At 43.8% G+C, this 13,173-nt stretch overlaps 1 protein-coding gene across 2 annotated transcripts in view; it reads left to right on the top strand.

Moving 5' to 3' along the window:
* TTLL4 (tubulin tyrosine ligase like 4) overlaps positions 1–13,173 on the top strand; it is a 322,322-nt gene that overhangs the window by 206,465 nt on the left and 102,684 nt on the right. For both annotated transcript variants that reach the window (XM_069227141.1, XM_069227142.1), the window contains exon 13: positions 6,404–6,502. In XM_069227141.1, coding sequence (XP_069083242.1) covers positions 6,404–6,502 — 99 coding nt within the window. The remainder of the gene's footprint in view (positions 1–6,403; positions 6,503–13,173) is intronic.

Here is a 13,173-nt window from a genome sequence, read left to right as displayed (position 1 = left end):
AGGAGAATTACTATCTCTGTGGAATGCCAAATTAAATTGACCTCTTCCCTGAGCGAAAAGGAGGCATCTGAGGACCACCTTGCAAGCTATATGTTTGCCTCGTATGGCAGTTAAGAAATGTGCACAAGTTGTGTTCTATCTTAGGCTTGTTGAAAATACATTTTTTGTAGCAGAGGCTTGATCACACCTTCCTTCCAATCATGCTGAACCACTTCCTTATTGTTGGAGGTGTTTTTATCACTGAACTCAAGAAAAATCAGAATTGTTGGGCCATTTCTTTCAAGACCGATTGGACAGGTATTGTGGGAGAGTCTGATGAAATTATGGCTGTGTGGACCGGACTTCAAGGTCTATGCTAACAGGCAGAGGTCTTGACGTTATAATGTCACCAGGCAACAGAAATGTATAGTTCCAAACGAAAGAAATTGAAAAAGATGCACAATCTTAATATTCTCGGAAATTAGCAGAGTTGTTTTCTCAAGAAAGTTAGCCATACTATCACATAAGACTTGTGACAGGCAGGTGGCTCGGAGAACATAAATGAAAGAGGAATGATTTATTTTTACAGCCTTAAAGTGCTGGTCAAGATGAAGGCTTGACTTACTACATTAACTGTGGCTCTAACTCTAGGTAGTTGCGTTCCTTAGGCAGTTCACCCTTCCGAGTAGTCTAAATGCCATTTATGTTCGACCTGCCTGATGAGAGCCTTTCAAATAGAATAGCATCACGTAAACCAATGGTGGACTGCAGTGGATGTAGTGACTCCGTTCCTGGATTACTTGGTACTGGCAGTGTTATAGCAGATTGATTTATTTCCTGCTCCATTGGGAGGGTTGAAGTATATTGGCTGCCTTGGCCTAAAGAGCCAGCCGGTTGATCCATAGCGACTTGACCACCTCCCTTTCATGTCCTCCTCCTTGCTCTCATTGGGTGACTTCAGAATTTACCTGAGGAGGACATAAAGGCATGCAAATACGGGGCAAATTAAGACTTGTTCTACAAAATAAAATGTGGTCTATCTTAAGTTACAGGAAATAGCTGCCACTTTCCAGAATGTGGACCCAAACTCCATTAGTTAACTGACCAAATTACTCCAATGTTTTTTTTTTTTAAACTCTTGTTAATCATATACATACATTACCTAAGGCATGATTGTAGCATGAAGGGCAGCCTGTGCTTTAAACCAGAAAACCGACACTGAAAACCATCATATAAGCAAGAGAAAACAGAAAAGAGGTAGTTAAGTTAAAAGCACACTAGACTTGAAAAACAGGCATTGCTCCTCTAAGGAGCCAGTAGTTTCCATCTCCTAGCATGCACTGTAGTCAGTTGCTTCAAAGGTCAATTTCTTTTCGGCTATTCCTGGAGGGGATCTTTGTACTGCTGAGGGGTTATTCACCCAATTTTTGGGATTTCTTTTATTGTCAGAATTGTTTATTCACACATCATTTACTTTCAGCCATATTCAAAGCTTTCCCTTTTTATTTTTCCAACTCTGAAGAGATTTTTCTACAATATGTCATCGCTTTTTGTAACATTTCTCACCTTTGGGTGTTTGAAGGATGATGCAGAATGCTGCATCTGACCAACATGCTGTGTGTGTGGTTTGCTTACCCATTTCATTGGAAGGAGTGGCAATTTTGTCAGCCGAGGGAAGCTGGACGATCTCAGGGCAGAGGCAGTGTGTAACACAGCAGGTAAACTAAAGTCTGTGCCTTTTCTATCATGTCCATGCACTATCCAAGCAGACTCCCAAAGAGGGAGATCAAGGGAGAAGAAACATTGTCCTGACCTCTCTGGTCATTCCAGCCTTTCCTGAGGACCCTATCAAAACTGCCACAGACAAAAGCCACTTCTGCAGCACGTCCAATGTTGAAGCCTCCATCTACCCAAGAAGTTCTGTCTTGACTAAGTCAGTGTTTGAGTACTTGCAGTCTGGACACTCAACATGAAAACATTCAACATGGAGACTCTACTCACATCACTCAAAGATAGATGTTGAGGCACTTGTCGTTGAGGGAGATGACAATTCATTTGATGGCAACTCGTTTTTCCCACTCTTTTTCAGGGTGTTTTTCACTGCTTTCCCACCATTGCCATCAGGACTCCCAGGATGATCATTCCTGCCGTGTATCCACCTTTGTTTCTATTTCTGCCTTTGGATATTCCCCCTAAACCTATGATGGTTCCTAGAGGCACTTCAAGGTCACAGATGAAGATGATACCTCTGGCTCCAGTGCACCCTGCGCCTCTGGGAGTCCAGATCGCTGCAGTCTAACACCTGCAGGTTATCCCTGAATTCATATGAGGAAAAGGATGCCCTGTACTATTTGTAAGTGTGGTTCATAGGATTGGTTTGTCTTACAAATCATATACACCTACATCACTGGTGTAGTGTAAGATTTCTGGATTTTATTAATGTTCTTGCGTAAGCAGGGAAGGCTATCTGTCAGGAAATCATACACATTCAAATGGAAAAGAATTGTAAATCGTCAGGTCTACTCCTACAAGTCTCATATTAATCAATCTTTTTGCTCATTTTCTTAGTAATCCCTCCTCTAGCAGAGAAGTTGGTACAATCTCTTGATGTTATAAGTCTTGAGATTTAACTTGGACAGGAATAAGGTTTTACATAAATCTAATGAAGTATTAATTATAGTCCTCTGTGTACTGGCATGAGTGCCTTCAGTTTCCAGTTAGGTATTTTTGTGTATTTCCTTATGTTAAAAGTTGGCCAACGTATCTCTTCCCGGCAAACATGGAGCTCACTCAACATAAGGAATGAAGCTACCACAGCTTGGTTAATAAGTGCCCAAGTGACAGAGGTATGTAAGACAGCCACACAGAAGTCTACCCACACATCACTAAGCATTGTTTTTTAGATGGAGATTCCAGAGCTGACACCATAGTTGGCCATGCTTCCCTAAAGAATCTTTTCGGATAGAATTCTTCTTGTCAGTGTAACTTACTACTCTGTATTTTTTGCTTTCTATTATTTGCTACTGCTATCCTATGATGCAGAAGGATATGTTTCTTTCTTGTAATCCTAGGTTCGATGGCATCTGTCGCTGTAGATACGCATGTTCTGCAATAGCTCGCCATCTGGTGTTGGGCCGGAGTGTTACAAGTTGTTTTTCTTCGAAGAAGTCTTTCGAGTCACGGGACCGAGTGACTCCTCCTTTTGTCTCCATTGCGCATGGGCGTCGACTCCATCTTCGATTGTTTTTTTTCCGCCATCGGGTTCGGACGTGTTCCTGTCGCTCCGAGTTTCGGAACAGAAAAAATAGTTAATTTCGGAAGATTTTCGTCGGTATTGTTGCGTTCGGGATCGGCGTACTTAGATTCAACACCGCATCGAAGATCGAAGAGCTCCGGTGCCCTTCGGGGTAGTTTTTCGATCCTCCGTCGGGGCCTGGTCGGCCCGACCGCGTGCTGAGGAACGCCGATGGAACGGACCCCGTTCCGTTTCTGCCCCAAATGCCACAATAAATACCCCTACACAGACCAACACTTGGTCTGCAACCTGTGCCTGTCACCTGAGCACAGCGAAGACACCTGCGAGGCCTGTCGTGCGTTCCGGTCCCGAAAAACACTCCGAGACCGTCGAGCCAGAAGACTTCAAATGGCGTCCGCACCGACAGCCCAACGGGAGTTCGAGGAACAGGAAGAGGAAGGTACCTTCTCGATCCAAGACTCAGACTCCGAAGGATTCGACGATACACAAACCGTGAGTAAGACGTCGAAAACCACACAAAGAAACATTTACAAGGCCCAGGGGACGCCACTGCCACCAGGCCATGGCTCAACCCATAAAATCGGTGACCGACCGTCGGCACCGAAAAAGGCCCAAACAGTGCCGAGATCGTCCGACTCCGGTCGAGACACCGGCACGCAGCCTTCTCGGGACCGAGAAAGTGCTGGAGACAAGCCTCGACACCGAGATGCCGGTGTGGACACGGCTCGACGCCGAGACAGCGGCACCGAAACAGATCGACGCCGAGAGGTTTCGGCCCCGAAAAGGAAAAAAGTCACCTCGGAGCCGAAAACGTTTTGCATCATGGGTATCTTCACTGAAGCAATTAACAGACCTCCTTTGTCCCCGGTTTGTCAATTTTCTAGAACAGAGGGTACCTCTGTTAATTCCAATCTTCATTTGCCCTTCAAAAATAACTGAGCCTTTGAGGCAATTCAGCACAGAGCACTCAGAGATGGAACCTGCTGCCTCCTTAAAAGGATAGTGTATTTTGTTAGTTTTGTGCACTTCATCTAATAGGCCCTTTACAGTCATCTTTTCTCTTACAAATGGTTTTTAAGTGTCAGTTTTCTTGTGTACCCCACAGGTTATCCTTGATTCTGTAATGCAGCCTTATGCAATGTCTTTATATGTTTAATAGAGAGAAATCAAGTAACCTTTGATCTGTTTAACCCACAAGTGTTGGGCCTGCATTGTGGAAAATGGCAGCTATTACCTCCAATTCAAGACATGGACTGTATTGTACTTTGTAAAAGAAGTGTTCTGGGTGGGATGCCTGCACGCCGTCGAGAACATTCTACGTTTAGAACTTCAGTGAAGATACCTATGATGCAGAACTTGGATTCCAAATAAGTAACATTTCCTTCTTTTGCATCAACCACACCTGAGGATATGCCTAAATGTGCAGTAGATTTTTTTTAGATTGTCCCAAAGACGTTTTCATAGGTTTGATTTAAAAAAAAATAATAATAATAATAATAATAAAAAAAAGTTCTGTGCTTTTGAGTCCTTTTAAAAGATGCCACATCTGTTCCGAGACCTATGCATAAGGTAATATGGTCATTTTTGCAGATATCCTTGAGCGAGCTGCATCAGTAATGTCACACGACTTCTTTACCTGGTTTTCAAGTGAAAGGTTGGTTGTATATAGTCTTCTACACGACTTTTCCAGGTCTAACTGCTATTGATGAGTGTTCTGTATTACAACCAGTTTTGTCCAGTTGAGTTTTGCATTAACATTTGCTTCTTCCTTGCAGTGTTTTGGTCTGTAATAAGGCACTTTTATATGGGATTGCTGTTTTCTTAATGTATTTGTCCCTTACCAGCAACTACTGTTTTAAGGAGCATTAATGGAGATTTTCATCCGTTACTGCTTAGGTTTTTCTGTCCCACTCTGCCTTTAGTAGCACTGCCAACCTAGCCTTTCTGATTTTCAGCAAATAAGTACCACAGATAAATTCAAAAACCATTGGTGTCTCCCTGGTCTGAAGGCATTACGTTACTCTTTACTGGGAAATATTGTGCCTAGTTCTGATAATATATGTTAATGATAGTGCCACAGTGTTGTGCATTATTCATTCTTGGCTTTAAGTACCTGTGCTCCTGCGTAGACAAATCCCTTCCACCTTAACTGCCCACACCTGTTAGCTGGTAAAAGTGCAGGAAAGTTGCTTTTGGAATTCCAAGCCATTTACATTTAGCCAAATTGTTAACCTATGTATGAAAATATATGAAAAATATATTTGACTGGAAAATTATTTCACTTTCCTGCTGTAGTGGTGGAAGTTTAGACAGTACCATACGCTATACGTTATTGCATGATTTTTCATTCCTCCTTTGACCTGGACTTTGCTCATAGCAGCTTAACACTCCTGTTGAAAAGACAGCTCATGGCAAGCAGCTCAAACAGTGTAGTTGAGACCCTGGACCAGCTGTTGTCTATACAGATAGAGCGAACACGCTCGGGGGAATTCGGACTGCCTTTGCTTGGAAGTCTACCCATTTAGAAGTACAATATAATGGTTGCATGGTGCTTTGAACTATAAGTTAAAGACTTGATGAAATCTGGTCCTGGCAATCTGATCACCAATAGCTGCATGGATGTAGACTATCAGTACACTGCCAGATGTTCTCAGTATCCTCTCTGGGCTGTCGCTGGGAGTGTAAAATCTCTTCAAATTTAACAATAAGGTATGAATACTAATATCATTCTTTAATGGTCATCCATTTAAAGGTACCCACACTAATTGCATAAACAAATATGTTTTTGTTATGTGCTCTGAAGGGTTATTTGGGCGACTTTGTCATAACAAAACCGAACAGTGCCCATGAATGTGACTGCCTTCACAAACCGCATCTCCCAGACCAGCAGAGCCCCCCTGGTTTCTAGGCCCTCGTGCATTTTAGAGCTTTCTTTGATTTTGGAAGTGGTTAGATTAGTAATCAGCTCACTGTATTGTTCTGATGCAATCTGCTGTCTTTTATTCTGTCCAGACACTCTTTATATTCAATGATAGGGTAATGTGTAGATTGTATCGGCCACTTGGTCATCAGAAGCCTCGATAATTTTTGATGTGGTTGTACCCATGTTCTAGGCTTGAATTGAGCTTCACTCCAACATTCATGGTTTTCTGTGTTCTCCTGTTTCAGGGCACTAAGAGCCTTGTGGAGCTATCTGAATGAGAAGGGCATCAGCAGCGATAAAATCTGGGAGAAGATCAAGGACATTGTCATCAAAACAATCATTGCGTGAGTAGGGAAAGGGAGGGCACTTTGGTGAATTGAGGTCTTGTGACCGTTTACTATGTTTCCTGCTGATGTCGCGGTTTCCGAGTCTGATCCATAGCGTAAGCGTTAAGGTAAGGAAAGTTAAGGATGGGGAAAGATGTATTGTGACCTGAAAAAAAGCTGCCTTTAGATGAGGATGCATTAAAAGGCAGAATTTTTAGTTGTAGAAGACTCCATGAGGATCTTGTCTATAGATAGCAGGAAAGATGCTAGCTAATGAGGCCCTTCATAGGTAACCTAAATAAATCATAGTGTGTTGTGAAATATTTTGAAAAAACACATCAATTTACAGAACAAACAGTAATTTTGCATCCAGTAAAACAAAACATGTGCAATTAAAATTGTGTGTTTAATGTACATGCATATGTCTCCATTGTAATAATAGCAGTCCCCAAAGAAAGTGCTGTGACTCAGTATAGCTTAGCAATCTTGTAATGGTTTATTCCTGTTGCCGATGGAGCTTTATGGCTTCATGGCCTTTCACGCAGTGCCAAGCAATCTGATTGGCTGACTGCACCTTGAAGAAAAAAGATGCAGCCTCAACAACAGAAAAAAAATATATATAAATGTGGTGTGTGTGAATATGTGTGTTTGCGCCGGGGGCAGCAGCGGTACTGCAGACGGGTCACGTCCACGCCCCCTCTCCACCCTGCTCCTCCCGCTCCTCTCAGGCTTTTTTCCTCATCCAGGGCCAGAGGATGTAGCTCTTTAGACAGGTAGATAACCAGACCCTATATAACCTAGTGTTCGGTGGCATGTGTAGCTGCAGATACACATGCTGTGCACATCCCGCCATCTGGTGTTGGGCTCGGAGTGTTACAAGTTGTTTTTCTTTGAAGAAGTCTTTTCGAGTCACGAGATCGAGGGGCTCCTCCCATTTCGGCTCCATTGCGCATGGGCGTCGACTCCATCTTAGATTGGTTTTTTTCCGCCATCGGGTTCGGACGTGTTCCTTTTCGCTCCGTGTTTCGGGTCGGAAAGTTAGTTAGAATCTCGGAAAAATCGTCAGTATTGTTTGCGTTCGGTATCGGGTTAGTTATAACAGATCGACACCGACTTTTGAAGAGCTCCGGTGGCCCTTCGGGGTTTTTTCGATCCCCCCCGTCGGGGCCTGGTCGGCCCGGCCACGTGTCTCTTCAAGGCTGATGGAACGGACCCCATTCCGCTTCTGCCCAAAATGCCATAACATGTATCCATATACAGATCAGCATCTGGTCTGTAACTTGTGTCTGTCTCCAGAGCACAAGGAGGATACCTGTGAAGCCTGTCGAGCGTTTCGGTCGAGGAAGACATTAAGAGACCGAAGAGCAAGAAGACTGCAGATGGCATCGGCGCAGACAGGACAAGGGCGTTTCCAGGCGGAAGAAGAAAGCTTTTCCATCCATGAATCGGACTCGGACGAGCTCGATCCCGAAGAAACGCCGGAAACTGTGAGTAAGACGCTGAAACATAAAACTCACGAGAAGACAACAAAAGCCCAGGGGACGCCACCGCCAACAGGCCATGGCTTAACCCGAAAAATTGGTGACCGATCATCGGCACCGAAAAAGGGCACGCTGGTGGCGAAGTCATCCGACTCCGGTCGAGATACCGCCACACAGCAATCTCGGGCTCGAGATAGTGGCTCCGAGCAGGTTCGGCACCGAGACAGCGGCACCGAAATGAGTCGGCACCGAGAGACCACGACACCGAAAACAAAAAAGGTTTCGTCGGAACCGAAAAAAGTAGCCGAAACGGTTTCGATACAGAAACATCCGGCTTCTGAACCGATATCAGGTTCCTACACAGAGGAACAAGGACTGTCCTCACAAATAAAAAAACATACATTTGGACAGGAATTAGAGACAATGGAGCCGGACTACACCCAAAGACAGCTCCACATCCAAAAAGAAACGGGAAAGATCAGCACTCTCCCTCCTATTAGGATGAAACGCAAACTTGCCTTCCAGGAGAAAGACAAGCAGCCACAGGCAAAGGTGGCTAAACAAGTAACCCCGCCACCATCTCCACAATGCTCTCCGCAACCATCACCGGTTGCCACTCCACCTATGATGCAATCCCCGACCCACACAGGGATGAGTCAAGATGACCCTGACGCATGGGACCTTTATGATGCACCAGTGTCAGAAAATAGTCCTGACTGTTATCCAGCTAGACCGTCGCCACCAGAAGATAGTACAGCCTACGCACAAGTGGTGTCGAGGGCAGCGGCATTTCATAATGTCAGCCTACATGCAGAGCCCATTGAAGACGACTTTCTATTTAATACACTGTCGTCCACACACAGCCAGTACCAGAGTCTTCCCATGCTACCTGGGATGCTCAAACACTCCAAACAAGTGTTTCAGGAGCCTGTAAAAGGAAGGGCCATTACTCCAAGAGTGGAGAAAAAATATAAACCGCCACCAACAGACCCCGTGTACATCACACAACAGCTAACACCGGACTCAGTTGTAGTAGGGGCAGCTCGCAAAAGATCAAACTCACATACTTTAGGAGATGCACCACCTCCAGATAAGGAAAGTCGCAAATTCGACGCAGCAGGCAAAAGGGTGGCGGCACAGGCAGCAAACCAGTGGCGTATTGCAAATTCACAGGCTTTGTTGGCCAGATACGATAGGGCTCATTGGGACGAAATGCAACATTTTATAAAACATTTGCCCAAGGAGTTCCACAAAAGAGCACAGCAAGTAGTTGAAGGAGGACAGAGTATCTCCAACAATCAGATACGGTCAGCTATGGATGCTGCAGACACAGCTGCTAGAACTGTCAACACAGCAGTAACAATAAGAAGACATGCATGACTGCGTACATCAGGATTTAAACCAGAAATACAGCAAGCTGTACTCAATATGCCATTTAACGGACAGCAGTTGTTTGGGCCGGAGGTGGACACTGCTATCGAAAAACTTAAGAAGGACACTGACACGGCCAAAGCTATGGGCGCACTCTACTCCCCACAGAGCAGAGGCACATTTCGAAAAACACTGTTTCGAGGGGGGTTTCGAGGGCAAAGCACAGAACCCACAACCTCACAAACAAGGCCCACTTATCAGAGCCAATATCTGCGTGGAAGTTTTCGGAGACAATATAGAGGGGTACAGTTCCAAAAAAATAGAGGAAAGTTCCAAAGTCCCAAAACTCCTCAAAATAAACAGTGACTTACAAGTCACACATCCCCAACACAACACCTGTGGGGGGGAGACTAAGCAAGTTTTACAAACATTGGGAGGAAATAACAACAGATACTTGGGTCCTGGCAATTATCCAGCATGGTTATTGCATAGAATTTCTCAAATTCCCTCCAAACGTCCCACCGAAAACACACAATATGTCAAAACAACATATAGATCTTCTAGGACTAGAAGTTCAGGCGTTGCTACAAAAAGAAGCAATAGAATTAGTACCAAACCAACAGAAAGGAACAGGAGTTTACTCTGTACTTTCTCATACCCAAAAAAGACAAGAGTCTGAGACCTATATTAGATCTCAGAACATTAAATACCTACATCAAATCAGATCACTTTCACATGGTGACATTACAAGACGTAATCCCACTGCTCAAACAAGAAGACTACATAACAACACTAGACCTAAAGGATGCATATTTCCATATACCGATACATCCTTCACACAGAAAGTACTTAAGGTTTGTATTCCAAGGGGTACATTACCAATTCAAGGTGTTGCTGTTCGGAATAACAACTGCGCCAAGAGTTTTTACAAAATGCCTAGCAGTCGTAGCTGCACATATCAGAAGGCAGCAAATACATGTGTTCCCGTACCTAGACGATTGGTTAATCAAAACAAACACGCTAGAACGGTGTTCACAACACACAAAGTATGTCATAGAAACCCTCCACAAACTAGGTTTCTCAATCAACTACACAAAGTCACACCTTCTGCCGTGTCAAACACAGCAATACTTAGGGGCGACAATCAACACAGCAAAAGGGATTGCCACGCCAAGCCCACAAAGGGTTCAGGCATTTCACAATGTAATACAGGCCATGTATCCAAATCAAAAAATACAAGTCAAAAAGGTAATGAAACTCCTAGGCATGATGTCCTCATGCATAGCCATTGTCCCAAACGCAAGGTTGCACATGCGGCCCTTACAACAGTGCCTAGCATCACAGTGGTCACAGGCACAGGGTCAAATTCTAGATCTGGTGTTGGTAGACCGCCAAACATACACCTCGCTTCAATGGTGGAACAGTATAAATTTAAACCAGGGGCGGCCTTTCCAAGACCCAGTGCCACAATATGTAATAACAACAGATGCCTCCATGATAGGGTGGGGAGCACACCTCAATCAGTACAGCATCCAAGGACAATGGGACACTCACCAAAAACACTTTCACATAAATCACTTAGAACTATTGGCAGTATTTCTAGCGCTGAAAGCATTTCAACCCATAATAAGCTACAAACACATTCTTGTCAAAACAGACAACATGACAACGATGTATTACCTAAACAAACAGGGAGGCACACACTCAACACAGTTGTGTCTCCTGGCACAGAAAATATGGCATTGGGCGATTCACAACCACATTCACCTAATAGCACAATTTTATTCCAGGAATTCAGAACCAGCTAGCGGACAATCTTTCTCGGGATCACCAACAGCTCCACGAATGGGAGATTCACCCCCAAATACTGAATACTTACTTCCAAAGTTGGGGAACGCCACAAATAGATCTATTTGCAACAAAGGAAAATGCAAAATGCCAAAACTTCGCATCCAGGTACCCACAAGATCAATCTCAGGGCAATGCGTTATGGATGAGTTGGTCAGGGATATTTGCTTACGCTTTTCCCCCTCTCCCACTCCTTCCATATCTAGTAAATAAGCTGAGTCAAAACAAACTCAAACTCATACTAATAGCACCAACATGGGCAAGGCAACCTTGGTACACAACACTACTAGACCTCTCAGTAGTGCCTCATGTCAAACTACCAAACATACCAGATCTGTTAACGCAACACAAACAGATCAGACACCCAAATCCAGCATCGCTGAAGCTAGCAATCTGGCTCCTGAAGTCCTAGAGTTTGGATATTTAGACCTTACACAGGAATGTATGGCGGTCATAAAACAAGCTAGGAAACCTACCACTAGACATTGCTATGCAAATAAGTGGAAAAGATTTGTATATTACTGCCACAACAATCAAATTCAACCCTTACACGCATCTGCCAAAGACATCGTAGGATACTTACTACATTTGCAAAAATCAAAGCTAGCTTTCTCTTCCATTAAAATACATCTTACAGCAATTTCAGCTTACCTGCAAATTACGCACTCAACTTCTCTATTTAGAATACCAGTCATAAAAGCATTTATGGAAGGTCTAAAGAGAATTATACCACCAAGAACACCACCAGTTCCTTCATGGAACATCAACATTGTCTTAACACGACTCATGGGTCCACCTTTTGAGCCCATGCACTCTTGTGAAATGCAATACTTAACATGGAAAGTTGCATTTTTAATTGCCATCACATCTTTAAGAAGAGTAAGTGAGATTCAAACATTTACCATACAAGAACCATTTATTCAGATACACAAGCATAAAGTAGTTCTACGAACAAATCCTAAATTTTTACCAAAAGTCATATCACCGTTCCACTTAAATCAAACAGTAGAATTACCAGTGTTCTTCCCACAGCCAGACTCTGTAGCGGAAAGAGCACTACATACATTGGACATCAAAAGAGCGTTAATGTACTACATTGACAGAACAAAACTAATTCGCAAAACAAAACAATTATTTATTGCTTTCCAAAAACCTCATACAGGAAATCCAATTTCTAAGCAAGGCCTTGCTAGATGGATAGTTAAGTGCATTCAAACCTGTTATCTTAAAGCTAAAAGAGAACTGCCTATTACACCAAAGGCACACTCAACTAGAAAGAAAGGTGCTACCATGGCCTTTCTAGGAAATATTCCAATGACAGAAATATGTAAGGCAGCTACATGGTCTACGCCTCCTACATTTACCAACCACTACTGTGTAGACGTGCTAACAACACAGCAAGCCACAGTAGGCCAAGCAGTACTACGAACATTGTTTCAGACAACTTCAACTCCTACAGGCTGAACCACCGCTTTTGGGGAGATAACTGCTTACTAGTCTATGCACAGCATGTGTATCTGCAGCTACACATGCCACCGAACGGAAAATGTCACTTACCCAGTGTACATCTGTTCGTGGCATTAGTCGCTGCAGATTCACATGCGCCCACCCGCCTCCCCGGGAGCCTGTAGCCGTTTAGAAGTTGATCTTGAACATCTGTATATTTGTAAATATATATATTACTTTAAACTACATTATGTACATACGTATTCACTCCATTGCATGGGCACTATTACTAGCATATACAACTCCTACCTCACCCTCTGCAGGGGAAAACAATCTAAGATGGAGTCGACGCCCATGCGCAATGGAGCCGAAATGGGAGGAGTCCCTCGATCTCGTGACTCGAAAAGACTTCTTCGAAGAAAAACAACTTGTAACACTCCGAGTCCAACACCAGATGGGGGGATGTGCACAGCATGTGAATCTGCAGCGACTAATGCCACGAACAGATGTACACTGGGTAAGTGACATTTTCCATACTGGAGT

Source organism: Pleurodeles waltl, chromosome 3_2, assembly GCF_031143425.1.
Source record: "Pleurodeles waltl isolate 20211129_DDA chromosome 3_2, aPleWal1.hap1.20221129, whole genome shotgun sequence".
Lineage (NCBI taxonomy): Eukaryota > Metazoa > Chordata > Amphibia > Caudata > Salamandridae > Pleurodeles > Pleurodeles waltl.
The sequence above is the reverse complement of the archived record's forward strand: the minus strand, read 5'-3'. Positions and strand labels throughout refer to the sequence as shown.